Source organism: Oncorhynchus tshawytscha, linkage group LG18 (assembly GCF_018296145.1).
Source record: "Oncorhynchus tshawytscha isolate Ot180627B linkage group LG18, Otsh_v2.0, whole genome shotgun sequence".
Lineage (NCBI taxonomy): Eukaryota > Metazoa > Chordata > Actinopteri > Salmoniformes > Salmonidae > Oncorhynchus > Oncorhynchus tshawytscha.
This window is the reverse complement of record NC_056446.1, coordinates 39,978,257-39,995,490: the sequence shown is the minus strand read 5'-3', so window position 1 is coordinate 39,995,490 and position 17,234 is coordinate 39,978,257. Positions and strand designations below refer to the sequence as shown.

The window sequence follows — 17,234 nt, the reverse complement described above, 5'->3', positions numbered from 1 at the left end:
AGTTACAGGTGATGTTCTAGTTGTTAATTAGGAGACAGGTTCATCGTACGAGCTATATGAACCTGATTAACAAACCAGATGCATTATGTTCAGTGTGATTAAGATGAAGCAGCTACATTATGTGCTGTGTGCTACAGTCAATAGTAGTACATATTTATATTTTATTATTATCTTTCAGATCCTCTGTCTCGCCCTAATTGGAGACCCTCTGAGGGCATTACAGGCACCTAGATACAGACCAGACAAGCCGCGGCCCTTTCAGAGCAAGGGGAGGCGGCATCCCAAATGCCACCCCAGCTATTCCTTATATAGTACACTACCCTGGTCAAAGGAAGTGCACTATATGGGGAATAGGGTGCAAATTGGGACGTAGTTCTGGGTTCGATTGCAGAGAGGAGGAGTTGAGAGGAGAGCTTGGAATGCTGCTGACAGTCGAGAAAAAAAGAGAGAGAGAGAGAGAAAGAGAGAGAGAGAGCAGAGAGAGAGAGAGAGAGAGAGAGAGAGAGAGAGAGAGAGAGAGAGAGAGAGAGAGAGAGAGAGAGAGAGAGAGAGAGAGAGAGAGAGAGAGAGAGAGAAGGGAGGCTTTTAAATGTCACACCAATTAATCTATCCAGCCATCAAACAATATTCTGGAAAACAAAGTCAGAGGCTGATCAATCGGCATCACTCTTCCCCTCACAGGGTTATGGGAAAATTGATTTGTCAAACAAAGCAAAGCGTTTTGAAAGCAGCCAGCCAGGGAACAACCATGGAGACATGGGCATGTGCTGAATCCATTAGACTGCGTTCAACATTTTGTTTAACGTAGGATTTTCATCACAGGAGAAAATGCACCGTCCTCAATATTGTATAACTGTCCAATTTTAAGTGTTTGAAATTGTTCAAACAGCTCTGGAAAGGGTTGTGCTGTTAAGTATCCATTACGCTGTACTATTCTGTTCTATAATACTACATACTTGTAGACGTTTCACTTCTAGACACCATTAGGACCACAACATATACTAATTTGGTCAGAAATTACCAGATAATATAAAATATGGATATTGTTTACAAAAAAATGATCTGACTTTTCACATGTCTTCCATTCATCACTCAAATACAGGTAACTGCAAAAATAATGACAACATTTGAGTAGATGAGGGATACAAAGTATATTGAAAAGCCGGTGATTCCACACAAGTGAGTTCATTAATAAATTAACATCCCATCATGCTTAGGGGTCATGTATAAAAATGGGCAGACCATTATTTTTTATTTTATTCCATATATCACACAAATACTATATCACAGTGGTATAGTGTACCCTATACCAAAAGATACAAAGGCCTACTCTTCTAAACTGTAATGGCATATCCTGCTATTCAATACAGCACTGCCCTAAACTGCACCATGCTATTCCCTGGCCTGCCCATGCTATTCCCTGGCCCCCCTATGCTACACAGTCTAGTGTTCTAATCTAAACAGAACTGTGTCAGTGTGCCCGTCATGCTTTTTAAAGGAGAGAGAGCTCAGCTTCCTTCCTGTTTAGGGATTCCTCCACCCTCCACTGCATCCCTCCTCCCCACTCCCCCCTCCTTCCCTCCCTCCACCCCATTCCCCCCTCCATCCCATCCCACCCTCCACCCATTCCCCCTCCATTCCACCCTCCACCCCATTCCCCCTCCATCCCACCTCCCCATTCCCCCCCCTCCTTCCCTCCCGCCTCCCCATTACCCCGTTCCCCCCCTCCATCCCACCCTCCTCCCCATTCCCCCTCCATCCCACCCTCCATCCCACCCTCCACCCCATCCCTCCACCCCATTCCCCCTCCCCCTCCATCCCACCCTCCACCCCGTTCCCCCTCCATCCCTCCTCCCCATTCCCCCCCCTCCTTCCCTCCCTCCACCCTCCTCCCCATTCCCCCTCCATCCCACCCTCCACCCCATTCCCCCTCCATCCCACCCTCCTCCCCATTCCCCCTCCATCCCTCCACCCCATTCCCCCTCCATCCCACCTCCCCATTCCATCCCCCCTCCTTCCCTCCCTCCACCCTCCTCCCCATTCCCTGCTCTATCCCTCCCTCCACCCTCCACCCCATTCCCCCTCCATCCCACCTCCCCATTCCCCCTCCTTCCCTCCCTCCACCCTCCTCCCCATTCAATGCTCCATCCCTCCCAGCACCCTCCACCCCATTCCCGCTCCATCCCTCCCTCCATCCCTTCTCCCCATTCCCTGCTCCATCCCTTGACAATGTATCTGTATCCCTCCCTAAAGGCCAGAGCTCGTAGTGTGACCTTGTCTTCCATCAGGGAGGGCGTCCCGTCTTGAGAGTATAAAGAGCTGGGCCAGCGTCCAAAATGGCCCCCTATTCCCTATATCCCTCAAACTCAACTCTGGACCTCCAAGCCAGTTCCACTGCATTATTTCCATTGTTGCCCTCTAATCAGGGACTGATTTAGACCTGGGACAACAGGTGTGTGCAATTAATTATCAGGTAGAACAGAAAAGCAGCAGGCTCCGGACCTCGTAGGGTAAGAGTTTAGTACCCCTGCCCTATATAGTGCATAGGAATTTGGTCAAAAGTAGTGCACTATATAGGGAATAGGGTGCCATTTATTCTCTGTTTAACACCCCTTTAATGTCATCATGAAATATGAGGTCATTAGGAGATATTAAAACACTGCTGACAAACTCATTAACAGGAGACATTAAACGGGGCGGGGGTTGATTAATCCGCTTTAACGATTATTTTTAAGTGGTTCTGGTTTAAACTTAATGCAGATTTACTGGGGATCTAACTGAAGACAAAACAGTAACACTGTGTGAAGGGTAGGGAGTCGAGAGGCCCTGAAGGGCAAGATAAAGTCGTTGGCGTTTGACCACAGCATGTGTCCTCTCTCCTTCAATACCTTTTAGCTGAACTTCAAAGGCTCAAGGGGAACCAAAATGATTTCCAAACCATCCCAACACTCCTACATTTTGTTAGTGGTTCAGACTTTTGTGATGGAGATCATTAGAAATATACCTATTTTAAAGGTATTCAACAAAGGCTGCACACACACACAGGTTTTTTTCTAAGCCATCTCTCAGTCCTTCAAAGCGCAATCCAAACTATTTTGTTTTGACCCAATAATTTACTGTTTGACCCAATAATCTATCTGATCTATCTCATTTTCTCGTCATGTTGTTTTGGACTACTGAAATCTGATTGTGGCATATGAGATCTGTGTGTTTATGTAGAAATGTCACCCTCTTGTGGAATGGAAAAATAATAACAATTTGGATGATCCGGAAATGATGTATTCATGACGTACATCCGTCATACCAACCAATCGGCGTGTACGTTTCCCACGTCTCCCTCCACAACCAGCTAGTTAGCTTTTTAGCTAAAGGATACGGAACCCGAAAACCAAGGCGAACAACGCATTTTCTTTAATTTGTTAACGTTTACTGATACAACAAACGCGATCAACAATCAGCGTTTGTTTACGGTTTGTAACGCGCGTGAAAACGTACCTCTATATCGAGGGTAGCGTCGCATTACCTTGTATTTTTCACTGCGCCGGTTTTATGTGAGCACAAAGGCCCACACAAGCCCGCTGTTTCCAAGCATGTATCCTTGGGGTACAAACTACGGCGGTGGCCATCAACCACCTTCGCAGCAGAACTTCGGCGCGCCGTCTCCTCAAGGCGAAGGCTTCGCAGGTGGATTCGGGAGTTATGGAGCCGCTACGCCCGCAGCGGCACCCGGTTCCACTTTCAACAGCCTGCGGGAGCAGCATCTCCAGCAGATGCAGCAGCTGCAACAGCTCCACCAAAAACAGCTCCAATCCGTGCTGCACCACGACAGGAACGTAGATGCAAACCCCTATGGCGGCGGTGGTACTGCGGCCGAATCGTGGCAAGGCAGTTCGGGATATGGGTATGGTTCAACGGGGGCCGGTGCCCCTTCCCCTTATCAAGATGAGTATCAGACCTCGCAAGCCGGTCAGCCCGGACCACAGCAGCCGCCGCTACCGCCACAGTCCCCGCAGTCCAAGGAGGCCCAGCCTCCCCCACCAGATTCGACCCTTCCGGTGCCCACTCAGAACAATGGTACTCCAGCGACTAAAGAGGTAAACAAGAAAGAATCTTTGGCCTCGAAAGACCAGGTACATTCCTCTGGGTCGGAGGAGGAAAAGCCCGATTTTACGTCAATGTCGTTGCAGGTAATATCTTGAATGTGTATTTCACATTGCTGCAGTAGGTCTCCTTTCCACGACGGCATGCAAAAGTACCCGTACTTCATCTCAGGAATGACGAGAATGTAACTTATATTATTTGTAATTTACTCATATTGCATCGGGAAGTCGTTGTTTCTGCGTACTATTGTCATAGCCTGACCCCAGATTTGTGTATGTTGTATATAGCAAGCTCCTATGATTTATCAATGACCGTAGGAGTCTGCAAAACAGATCTGGGACCATGCTAGTAGTGTTGTTAGTTTCTAAATGTATTGTGATCTTCTCATCACCCATCTTCTTGCATGAGATAAGCCTACTTATCATTCCCCCAATCATCTCTCAGAGCAGGGTTTTAACTATAACACAGTAGTAGCTATGTTTATTCCATCATATTTACAACAAGCAGGAAGGGAAAGGGGGCTGCACATCCTAACCAGCGTGTCTAATATTGTCATGTTGATATGATATTTGTTGTTGTCATTCAGGAGCAGCAGCAGTATTGGTACAAGCAGCATCTCCAGAATCTGCAGAGGCTGAAAGCCGAGAAGGCCAAACAGGGTCAGGGTGATGGCCCAACGCCCCGGCCCCACTCGGCAGCCGCGCCTCCTCCTCCATCGGAACCCCCTAAGAGCGCCCCTCCACCACCCCCACCCAAAGAGGAGCCCCCACCACCACCTCCACCTGAGGACAAAACGGTAAATGAGAAACCTGACCGTTTCACATGTCTGAGATTCGAATTGTACGTAAATATATTGGTCTGTGAGACATATCCCATTTATAACAGACGATGTGTTACCTGTAAAAAAACACACAAAAAATGAATTTGAATGACAATTGTCCCCTGAGAGTGATATGTTTTGAAATTCAATATCTTCAGAATGTAATCGGACTGTGTGGTAACGATTCAGTGATATGGTAGGTAGTCACCTATCGGTTTACCAATGTCACAGGGAAAAAAATACAAATAATTGAATGGGAATGTTATTTAAGCTTCCTCACGCTACAGAAACAAAGAGAAAGGCTCTCGCCTCTGTGTGTCGTGGACAAGGCTGAAGGACTCTTCGTAAACGTAGCGTGGACAAGGCTGAAGGACTCTTCGTAAACGTAGCGTGGACAAGGCTGAAGGACTCTTCGTAAACGTAGCGTGGACAAGGCTGAAGGACTCTACGTAAACGTAGCGTGGACAAGGCTGAAGGACTCTACATAAACGTAGCGTGGACAAGGCTGAAGGACTCTACATAAACGTAGCGTGGACAAGGCTGAAGGACTCTACGTAAACGTAGCGTGGACAAGGCTGAAGGACTCTACATAAACGTAGCGTGGACAAGGCTGAAGGACTCTACATAAACGTAGCGTGGACAAGGCTGAAGGACTCTACGTAAACGTAGCGTGGACAAGGCTGAAGGACTCTACGTAAACGTAGCGTGGACAAGGCTGAAGGACTCTACGTAAACGTAGCGTGGACAAGGCTGAAGGACTCTACGTAAACGTAGCGTGGACAAGGCTGAAGGACTCTCGTAAACGTAGCGTGGACAACGAAGGACTCTACATAAACGTAGCGTGGACAAGGCTGAAGGACTCTACGTAAACGTAGCGTGGACAAGGCTGAAGGACTCTTCGTAAACGTAGCGTGGACAAGGCTGAAGGACTCTACGTAAACGTAGCGTGGACAAGGCTGAAGGACTCTACGTAAACGTAGCGTGGACAAGGCTGAAGGACTCTTCGTAAACGTAGCGTGGACAAGGCTGAAGGACTCTACGTAAACGTAGCGTGGACAAGGCTGAAGGACTCTACGTGGAAACGTAGCGTGGACAAGGCTGAAGGACTCTACGTAAACGTAGCGTGGACAAGGCTGAAGGACTCTCGTAAACGTAGCGTGGACAAGGCTGAAGGACTCTACATAAACGTAGCGTGGACAAGGCTGAAGGACTCTACGTAAACGTAGCGAGGACAAGGCTGATGGACTCTACGTAAACGTAGCGTGGACAAGGCTGAAGGACTCTACGTAAACGTAGCGTGGACAAGGCTGAAGGACTCTTCGTAAACGTAGCGTCAAAGCTTCATCTTCGTCGCTCTCTGCGTAGTTCTACGTACTTTTGTGCAGACGAATATTTGGAACGGATCGTATTATGATGATCCGTTGCTCTGTTTGCGTCGACTTTGTGGAGCCCTTAACTCCTCCAAGTCTTCCTTACTTATTAGTTAGTTTGGGTTAACTTTACTACGAGGTACACTCCTCTCCACCTGCAGCCTGCACCCCCAGCCCAGGACCCAGCAGAGGCGGCCCGGCTGAAGCAGCTCCAGAGTGCAGCGGCCCAGTGGCAGCAGGCCCAGCAGCAGAGAGCGGGCTACCAGTACCAAGCCCTGATGCGGCACCATGCTCAGCTACAGGTCATCCTCAACCAGTACCAGCAGTGTATCCAACAACCTGCACAGCTAGAGGTAAGTAAGGATCTACACTGACACAATATTATTTCCATCCTTTCTAACTAGGCCTAGGACACTGTCTAACTATGTCTAACTAGGACACTGTCTAACTAGGACACTGTCTAACTATGTCTTACTAGGACACTGTCTAACTAGGAGACTGTCTAACTATGTCTAACTATGTCTAACTAGGACACTGTCTAACTAGGACACTGTATAACTGTCTAACTATGACTAACTATGTCTAACTAGGACTATGTCTAACTAGGCTTAGGACACTGTCTAACTAGGACTATGTCTAACTATGTCTAACTAGGACTAAGTCTAACTAGGACTAAGTCTAACTAGGACTAAGTCTAACTGACTATGTCTAACTAGGTCTAACTAGGACTGTCTAACTATGACTAAATATGACTAACTAGGACTATGTCTAACTAGGACTAACTAGGTCTTACTGGACCTAGGACTACTACTGAATCTAACAGCTGTATACAAGGTTGTGGTCTGTTCAGCTAGTGTGATGCTAGTGTAATGCTAGTGTGATGCTAGTGTAATGCTAATAGCAGTCGACTTTATTTGCACAGCGTCTTGCATTGATAAAATAAAATAACATTTTGGAGTGAGCATAGAAAGCACACTCTTTGCTCCTGTCAAAGTGTGTGTTGTCTCTTTGCTGTCAGGGCATTTTATAGTTTCATTGTGAAAAACGAACAGATGAAGCCTGTTCTATTCTCCTCAATGTCCTCCTCTGTAGACGATGTCATGGACATGCAGCTTAAATTTCCAGTTTTTTTTACATTTATTTTTGTCCAATACCAGATTTTCTTATTTCCGCCTGTGTAGACGATGTCTATGGCCATGCAGCTGAGTCACTATGAGAAGCAGCAGCAGCAGTTTGGCCCGGTGTTTGGAGACTGGGGCCGCACCTTCAGCCAGTGGCAAGAGCAGTTCCAGTCCTACCCACATAAAGACCAGCTACAGGACTACGAGTTACAGTGGAAACAGTGGCAGGAACAGATGAACTCCACCTCAGCACACCTACAGGTACAGTACAACCAGACAAACTCCACCTCAGCACACCTACAGGTACAGTACAACCAGACAAACTCTACCTCAGCACACCTACAGGTACAGTACAACCAGACAAACACCACCTCAGCACACCTACAGGTACAGTACAACCAGACAAACTCCACCTCAGCACACCTACAGGTACAGTACAACCAGACAAACACCACCTCAGCACACCTACAGGTACAGTACAACCAGACAAACTCCACCTCAGCACACCTACAGGTACAGTACAACCAGACAAACACCACCTCAGCACACCTACAGGTACAGTACAACCAGACAAACTCCACCTCAGCACACCTACAGGTACAGTACAACCAGACAAACTCCACCTCAGCACACCTACAGGTACAGTACAACCAGACAAACACCACCTCAGCACACCTACAGGTACAGTGGTCAGACAAACTCCACCTCAGCACACCTACAGGTACAGTACAACCAGACAAACTCCACCTCAGCACACCTACAGGTACAGTACAACCAGACAAACTCCACCTCAGCACACCTACAGGTACAGTACAACCAGACAAAACCACCTCAGCACACCTACAGGTACAGTACAACCAGACAAACTCCACCTCAGCACACCTACAGGTACAGTACAACCAGACAAACTCCACCTCAGCACACCTACAGGTACAGTGACAAAACCAGACAAACTCCAGCCTCAGCACACCTACAGGTACAGTACAACCAGACAAACTCCACCTCAGCACACCTACAGGTACAGTACAACCAGACAAACTCCACCTCAGCACACCTACAGGTACAGTACAACCAGACAAACTCCACCTCAGCACACCTACAGGTACAGTACAACCAGACAAACTCCACCTCAGCACACCTACAGGTACAGTACACCAGACAAACTCCACCTCAGCACACCTACAGGTACAGTACAACCAGACAAACTCCACCTCAGCACACCTACAGGTACAGTACAACCAGACAAACACCACCTCTGCACACCTACAGGTACAGTAGACCAGACAAACAGGACACACTACAGGTACAGTACAACCAGACAAACTCCACCTCAGCACACCTACAGGTACAGTACAACCAGACAAACTCCACCTCAGCACACCTACAGGTACAGTACAACCAGACAAACTCCACCTCAGCACACCTACAGGTACAGTACAACCAGACAAACTCCACCTCAGCACACCTACAGGTACAGTACAACCAGACAAACTCCACCTCAGCACACCTACAGGTACAGTACAACCAGACAAACTCCACCTCAGCACACCTACAGGTACAGTACAACCAGACAAACTCCACCTCAGCACACCTACAGGTACAGTACAACCAGACAAACTCCATCTCAGCACACCTACAGGTACAGTACAACCAGACAAACTCCACCTCAGCACACCTACAGGTACAGTACAACCAGACAAACTCCACCTCAGCACACCTACAGGTACAGTACAACCAGACAAACTCCACCTCAGCACACCTACAGGTACAGTACAACCAGACAAACTCCACCTCAGCACACCTACAGGTACAGTACAACCAGACAAACACCTCAGCACACCACCTACAGGTACAGTACAACCAGACAAACTCCACCTCAGCACACCCACAGGTACAGTACAACCAGACAAACTCCACCTCAGCACACCTACAGGTACAGTACAACCAGACAAACTCCACCTCAGCACACCTACAGGTACAGTACAACCAGAAGAGGAGGGGCCCTCTGCCTCTGGGGTCTGTTCAGTAGGATGTACTGTTACAGGACTTTTTATTTTAGATCTGTTCGTCTGTCGCATACAATGAGGGACTAGATGCAGCTGTAGTCGTTGCATTTCTATCTGCAGAGTTGTGTTTTACGTTACTGAGTAAACCCCCAGGCAGCTTCATGTAAAGGCGCTGCTGATGTGGAAATGGGGTTTGTCATATATTTGATTGATTCGTTGCAGGAGAGGGTCACCAGCCTGCGAGCCACGCAGCAACAGTACGGAGGCGGTGGACAGTACGGAGCTGATCAATACGGTAGTAGTGACCGGTATGGTACTGGAGGGTACGGGGACCAGTACAACCAATATGGTCAGTACCCACAATCTGGACCGGACTCGCAGATTCAACAAGGTCACATGGTGAGCCCGTCCGTGCCGTCCCAGCCAGGTAGCCAGCCCTCGTCCGTCTCTGGATCCATGTTGCAGGGCCCTCGACCAGGGCAGCAAGGCCCCTCAAACGCCCAACGCATGGGAACCCCTACAGGAGAACCACACCAAGGGCCTCAGGCAGAGCAGTACAACCTGTCTGGAACTCCAGGGAGAGGGGCGGGCCCGGGAGGGAGAGGGGCGGGCCCGGGAGGGAGAGGGGCGGGCCCGGGAGGGAGAGGGGCGGGCCCGGGAGGGAGAGGTGTGGCCAGATCACCAGTTCCACCACCAGGACAGCCTCCACCCTACCAAAGCCCCAGAGGACCAAGGTAACTTGTGTACTCATGGCATAATGATATTGAAACGGTGTGATTGTGTTTCACCTCTTGACCGGAGAGATGTTGTTTGTACCTGAACATGACAATCTGGAGGTTAAATTAATAAATGAAAATAATTGTGGCTTTGGACAATAGTTATAATTTTAAAAAACACACAAAAAAACGTTGCAATTTCTAAAAACAGACTGTTGACAGACATTCATGTGATTCTCTTTTCAAGGTTTGATGGTCCGAGAGGGAACGGCCCGCTGTTTGACCAGCAGCAGCAATCCGGTCAACAGCAGAGGTTTAATGCTCCACCAGGCCCCAGGTTCAACGAGCAGCGCCAGAGGTTCGACCAGCCTGGCCCCAGAGGACCAGGGCCTCGCTTTGGGCAGCAGGGGTCCCGGTTCGACCAGCCCCCCCCGAGACAAAACCCCCCTGGCTGCTTTGAAAGACCACCTGGTCCCCCAGTTCCCCATATAGGCCCACAGCCTAAACCAGACACTAGTAAAGACACACAACCACCACAGGGTAAGACTGAGACGCCAGCGGGCTCCAAGCCTCCGGGTAATAAGCCTACCGGGCCAGCGAAACCAGGAGCAGAACCGGAGGATATGTCAGAGGACATGGTGGACTCACTGGATGGCTTCTTTGTCCAAAATGACCCCATCCCTCAGACGAAGGCAGAAGCTGACGCTGCTGCTGCTGCTGCTAGTAAGGGATCCACCGCCAACATGGAGAAGGTGAGCCCTACTGGTCCTGCCGGTACCAAGCCCCAAGTGTCCACCGACGCCTCTGTGTCCCCGAAAACCGCTTCCCCCGCTAAGACCGCTTTCAAACCAGGTGGACCGGATGGGCCATTAAAGAATAATGTCAATGACAAAAACAGGCCTCAGGGACCGGAGCCTTCGAAGACAGACCCAATGACCAACCAACCTCCTGGTCCTCCGGGGCCCATGGGACGTGGCCAGCTGCTAGGGCCTGTCAGAGGACGAGGGGAGGCGGATGGAGGGATGAGGGGAGGTAGAGGACGAGGGGAGTTTGATGGAGGGATGAGGGGAGGTAGAGGACGAGGGGAGTTTGATGGAGGGATGAGGGGAGGTAGAGGACGAGGGGAGGCGGATGGAGGGATGAGGGGGGTAGAGGACGAGGGGAGGCGGATGGAGGGATGAGGGGGTAGAGGACGAGGGGAGGCGGATGGAGGGATGAGGGGAGGTAGAGGACGAGGGGAGTTTGATGGAGGGATGAGGGGAGGTAGAGGACGAGGGGAGTTGGATGGAGGGATGAGGGGGCGGGGAGGAAGGGGTGGTCTGAGGGGACGTGGAGGACAACAGCCCGGTATCCCAGACTTCAGTCTCAACACTGTCCCCCTGGGAGGTGGGAGGACGGAGGACGACATGGAGGGGGTTCCTTACGACTACAGACCTCCACATGAAGAGATGAGATCACAACATGGAGGACCAGAGGAGGTCTGGCAGCAGGACCCTTCACTGGAGAAACCTGGAGGTCCTCCTCTGCCTGAAGAGGAGATGTGGGTCCCTGAAGAGCACTACTACTCTCCAGAGGACTACTACGAAGACCCAGGGAGAGGAGGTCCCCCTATGGGGAGAGGAGAGCCTCTAGACGGGCACCACTGGGAGGAAGGAGACCCCCCACTTCCAGAGTACTGGGGAGAGGAAGGAGATCCCTACTGGATGGACCGGAGGCCCCCTCCTCATGGCATGAGAGGAGGCCCCCGAGCCCCCTTCCATCCTGGGCGTAGTCGTCCTCCACGCGGCCGACCCGGCTTCATGCACCAGGGGGGTCCCAGACGCCCCCTTCCTCCTCCTCGCGGAGCCATGGACCCCCATGACCCTCTAGGATCCCCCATGGGGCCTCACGATGACTTGGACCCTCTGGGACCCCCGCTGCATCGAGACTACAACCCCAGAGGGCCGCCCATGCACCACGATATGATGGAGCGAGACATGAGGGGGCGACCTCCTCCACCTAGAGAGATGATGGACAGAGATCTGATGGGGCCTGGTGATCATCCTCCATATCACGACACGGATAGGGACCTTGGCTGGCCCCCGGGCCCAGGACGACCCCCCAACCACGGCAGAGTCGGGCCAAGAGGTCCGCCTCCCCTTGAGATGATGATGATGGAGCGAGGGGGGATGAGGAGGCGTCCGATGGGCCCTCGGGGAGCCCCGATGGGCAGGGCCCGGGGCATGATGCAGCAGCCACACGAGGAGATGGAGGGGTACGGGGAGGAGTTTGGTGGTCCTGATGATGACAGGTATGGAAGACCGCTGCCACCGCGTGACTGGCCGAAGCGCTCGACACATGATTACGACCGCGAGGAGGAGTATTATCCCCATGAGCCTCCTCGTGGTGGGGAGTGGGACAGGGAGAGAGGAGGACCACTACCAGAGAGAGACTACCCTCCCCCAGACCGCTTCAGAGAGGACGAGTGGACTGATGAGAGGGACCAAGACCGTCCTCCATATGCCTACGAGGGAGACAGAGACCGTCCTCCATACGCCTACAAGGGAGAAGAGCACGGAAGAGGAGGCAAGCTACAAAGTCGCGACTACCCGGACGACCCTCCTTACAGGCACAATGAACCCCCCTACTTGCCACCTCCAGAGTGGGAGAGATCAAGACCACCCCTTCCGGAGAGAAACTACCCCTCAGATTTTGAGGAGCATAGGCACCACTACGACGGACGAGCCGAGCCACCTAGATCAGATCTAGGTATCCCTCCACCCACCCCTTCCCAGGCCCTTGCTCCTCCCACTACTGGACCAGACAGTTCTCAGGAACCAGCCTCACAGGGAACTGGACCGGGCATACTGGCTCTGTCACAACGACAACATGAGATCATCCTGAAAGCTGCCCATGAGCTGAAGCTTATCAGGTAAATTAGAGACATCGGGATTGGGTTCAATTCGGGAAGTACCATTCCAATTCTCTTCAATGCTTTTCAACGAGGAAAATGTGGAATTGCAATTTGGTTTACTTTTGGAATTGAAATGGAATTGACCCCAACACTAAGAGATGTGTATGTATGGATGGGGGTTGCCCCTAAGATAGAAACTGTCTTGGTGAAACCTTGTCATTTTTTAATGACCACACTATATATCAACTATATATCAATATATATCAAACTATACATTACATTTGGAAACTATTCAGACCCCTTGACTTTTCCCACATGGTGTTACGTTACAGCCTTATTCTAAAAGGGATAAAAAAAATTTTTTTTTTAAATCTCATCAATCTATACACAATACCCCATAATGACAAAGCAAAAACAGTTTAAGATATTTTTGCAAATGTATAAAAAAATTCACCTGAAATACCACATTTACAATAAGTATTCAGACAATTTACTCGGTACTTTGTTGATGCACCTTTGGTAGAAATTACAGCCTTGAGTTTTCTTGGGTATGACGCTACAGACGCTACAAGCTTGGCACACCTGTATTTGGGGAGTTTCTCCCATTCTTCTCTGCAGATCCTCTCAAACTGTCAGGTTGGATGGTGAGCGTCGCTGCACAGATATTTTCAGGTCTATCCAGAGATGTTTGATCAGGTTCAAGTCCAGACTCTGGTTGGGCCACTCAGAGACTTGTCCTGAAGCCACTCCTGTGTTGTCTTGGCTGTATGCTTAGGGTCGTTGTCCTGTTGGAAGGTGAACCTTCACACCAGTCTGATGTCCTGAGCGCTCTGGAGCAGGTTTTCATCAAGAATCTCTCTTTTGCTCCGTTCATCTTTCCCTTGATCCTGACTAGTCTCTCAGTCTCTGCTGCTGAGAAACATCCCACAGCATGATGCTGCCACCAGTATGCTTCACCGAAGGGATGGTGCCAGGTTTCCTCCAGGCTTGGCATTCAGGCCAAAGAGTTCAATCTTGGTTACATCAGACCAGAGAATCTTGTTTCTCATGGTCTGAGAGTCCTTTAGGTGCCTTTTAGCAAACTCCAAGCGGGCTGTCATGTGCCTTTTACTGAGGAGTGGCTTCTGTCTGGCCACTCTACCATAAATGCCTGATTGGTGGAGTGCTGCAGAGATGGTTGTCCTTCTGGAAGGTTTTCCTGGTCACCTCCCTGACCAAGGCCCTTCTCTTCTGCTCAGTTTGGCCGGGCAGCCAGCTCTAGGAAGAGTCTTGGTGGTTCCAAATTCTTCCATTTAAGAATGACTGAGGTCACTGTGTTCTTGGGGACCTTCAGTGCTGCAGAAATGTTTTGGTACTCTTTCCCCAAATCTGTGCCTTGACACAATCCTGTCTCGGAGCTCTACGGACAATTCCTTCGACATCATGGCTTTGTTTTTGCTCTGACATGTACTGTCAACTGTGGGACCTTATATAGACAGGTGTGTGCCTTTCCAAATCATGTCCAATCCAATTGAATTTACCACAGGTGGACTCCAATCAAGTTGTAGAAACATCTCAGGGATGATCAGTGGAAACGGTAATGCACCAGCTCAATTTCAAGTCTCATAGCAAAGGGTCTGAATACTTAAGGAATGAGGTTTTCCATTTGGTGTAAAGTACTTAAGTAAAAGTACTTGAAAGTTCATCTTAAGTAGTTTTCTTGGGTATCTGTACTTTACTATTAATATTTTGGAAAACTTTTACTTCACTACATTCCTAAAGAAAATAATGTACTTATTACTCCATACATTTTCCCTGTCACCCAACTCGTTACATTTTGAAGGCTTAGCAGGACAGGAAAAATGTCTAATTTACCCACTTATCAAGAGAACCCTGGTCATCCCTACTGCCTCTGATCTGGCAGACTCACTAAAACACATGCTCCATTTGTAAATGATCTTTGACAGTTGGAGCGTGCCCCTGGCTATCCGTAAATACATTTTTTTTAAACTAGAAAATGTAGTGGTCTGGTTTGCTTTAATATAAGGAATTTGAAATGATTTATACTTTTGATACTTAAGTATATTTTATCAATTACATTTTCTTTTGACACTTAAGTATATTTAAAACCAAATACTTTTAGACTTTTACTTAAGTAGTGTTTTACTGGGTGACTTTCACTTTTACTTGAGTCAATTCCTATTAAGGTATCTTTTACTTTTACTCAAGTATGACATTTGGGTACTTTTTCTACCGCTGGGTATTTCAACAACAACAAAATCGCAATCATTTCTAAAACCCTGTTTTTGCTTCGTCATTATGGGGTATTGTGATGTCATTATGGGGTATTGTGATGTCATTATAGGGTATTGTGATGTCATTAAGGGGTATTGTGATGTCATTATGGGGTATTGTGTGTAGATTGATGAGGGGGGAAAACAATCGAAACCATTTTAGTCTAGAGGTCTGAATATTTTTTGTTTTTCTTTATTTTTACTATTTTCTACATTGTAGAAAAATAGTGAAGACATCCAAACCATGAAATAACACATATGGAATCATATAGTAGCCAAAAAAGTGTTAAACAAATCAAAAATATATTTTATATTTGAGGTTCTCAGAAGTAGCCACCCTTTGCCTTGATGACAACTGTGCACATAGTTTTGATCACTATTATTCACTATTATTCACTTGAATGAGTAGGTGTGTCCAAATTTGACTGGCACTGTATATTTTTTTGAAATGCCATTTTTCACAACTGTTTTTTTGTGAGAGACCTCTGTATGTAGCCTGAGTACCTGTCTGATTGTTCTATCATTCTACTCATTGCCACCCTTTTGTGATAAGTGTACATGCATCCTCATGCATCCTACATCCTCTGTACATGCATATTAGCAAATGAATCACACAGCACTTTAAATACAATGTAGGTCTGTTTCTCTGGTACTGAACAGAGAAATGCAGGAGAATTTGACCGAGGGAGAGGCCCTATCCATCACGTCTGACCCAAAGACGGAGCTCCCTGCTGGGCTACTGGGGCTGGAGATCCCCCCTGAGGTCCGGAGTGCCCTGCAGGTAAACCACCACACCCTGTTGATATAAAATATGACTAAATCAAATTGATATATTTTACATAAAATATAGAATTTAACTGTTTGACATTTACATATAGAATTTAGCTGCAGGTAAATCTATAGGCATTTGTTTGACAGTACAGTTTTGTGTATTTTCTTTCAAGCTGTTTATTCAAGTAATTATTTATATATATATATATATATATATGTACAAATATGTGTGTGTGTGTATATTTGTATACATATATATGTATATATATATATGTATACAAATATGTGTGTGTGTGTATATTTGTATACATATATATGTATATATGTGTATATTTGTATACATATATATGTATATATGTGTATATTTGTATACATATATATGTATATATATATGTGTGTGTGTGTGTATATTTGTATATATATATGTATATATATATGTGTACAAATATGTGTGTGTGTATATTTGTGTATATATATATATATATGTGTATATTTGTATATGTGTACAAATATGTGTGTGTGTATATTTGTATATATATATGTGTATACAAATATGTGTGTGTGTGTATATTTGTATACATATATATGTATATATATATATATATGTATATATATGTGTGTGTGTGTGTGTATATTTGTATATATATATATGTATATATATATATATGTGTACAAATATGTGTGTGTGTATATATTATATGTATATATATATATATATATATATATATATATATGTGTGTGTGTGTGTGTACAAATATGTGTGTGTGTATATTTGTATATATGTATATATATGTGTACAAATATGTGTGTGTATATTTTGTATATATATATATATGTATATATATGTGTGTGTGTGTGTGTGTATATGTGTGTGTATGTATATGTATGTGTGTGTGTATATATATATATATATATATATTTATGTATACAAATATGTGTGTGTATATTTATATATATATATATATATATATATATATATCAAATATATATTTGTATACATATATATGTGTGTATATGTATATATATATGTATATGTATATTTGTATGTATATATATATATATATATATATATATATATATATATATGTGTACAAATATGTGTGTGTGTATATTTGTATATTATAATGTTATAATGGTTATAATGGTTATAATGTTGGTTATAA

General features: G+C 46.8%; 1 protein-coding gene across 1 annotated transcript in view; it reads left to right on the top strand.

Moving 5' to 3' along the window:
• Positions 1–3,330: 3,330 nt before the first annotated feature.
• LOC112235820 (YLP motif-containing protein 1-like) overlaps positions 3,331–17,234 on the top strand; it is a 60,406-nt gene continuing 46,502 nt past the window's right edge. The window contains exons 1-8 of the mRNA XM_042300548.1: positions 3,331–4,187; positions 4,688–4,897; positions 6,453–6,644; positions 7,473–7,673; positions 9,641–10,152; positions 10,382–11,244; positions 11,347–13,045; positions 15,937–16,081. Of these exons, the coding sequence (XP_042156482.1) occupies positions 3,591–4,187; positions 4,688–4,897; positions 6,453–6,644; positions 7,473–7,673; positions 9,641–10,152; positions 10,382–11,244; positions 11,347–13,045; positions 15,937–16,081 (4,419 nt within the window). The 5' untranslated portion in view covers positions 3,331–3,590. The remainder of the gene's footprint in view (positions 4,188–4,687; positions 4,898–6,452; positions 6,645–7,472; positions 7,674–9,640; positions 10,153–10,381; positions 11,245–11,346; positions 13,046–15,936; positions 16,082–17,234) is intronic.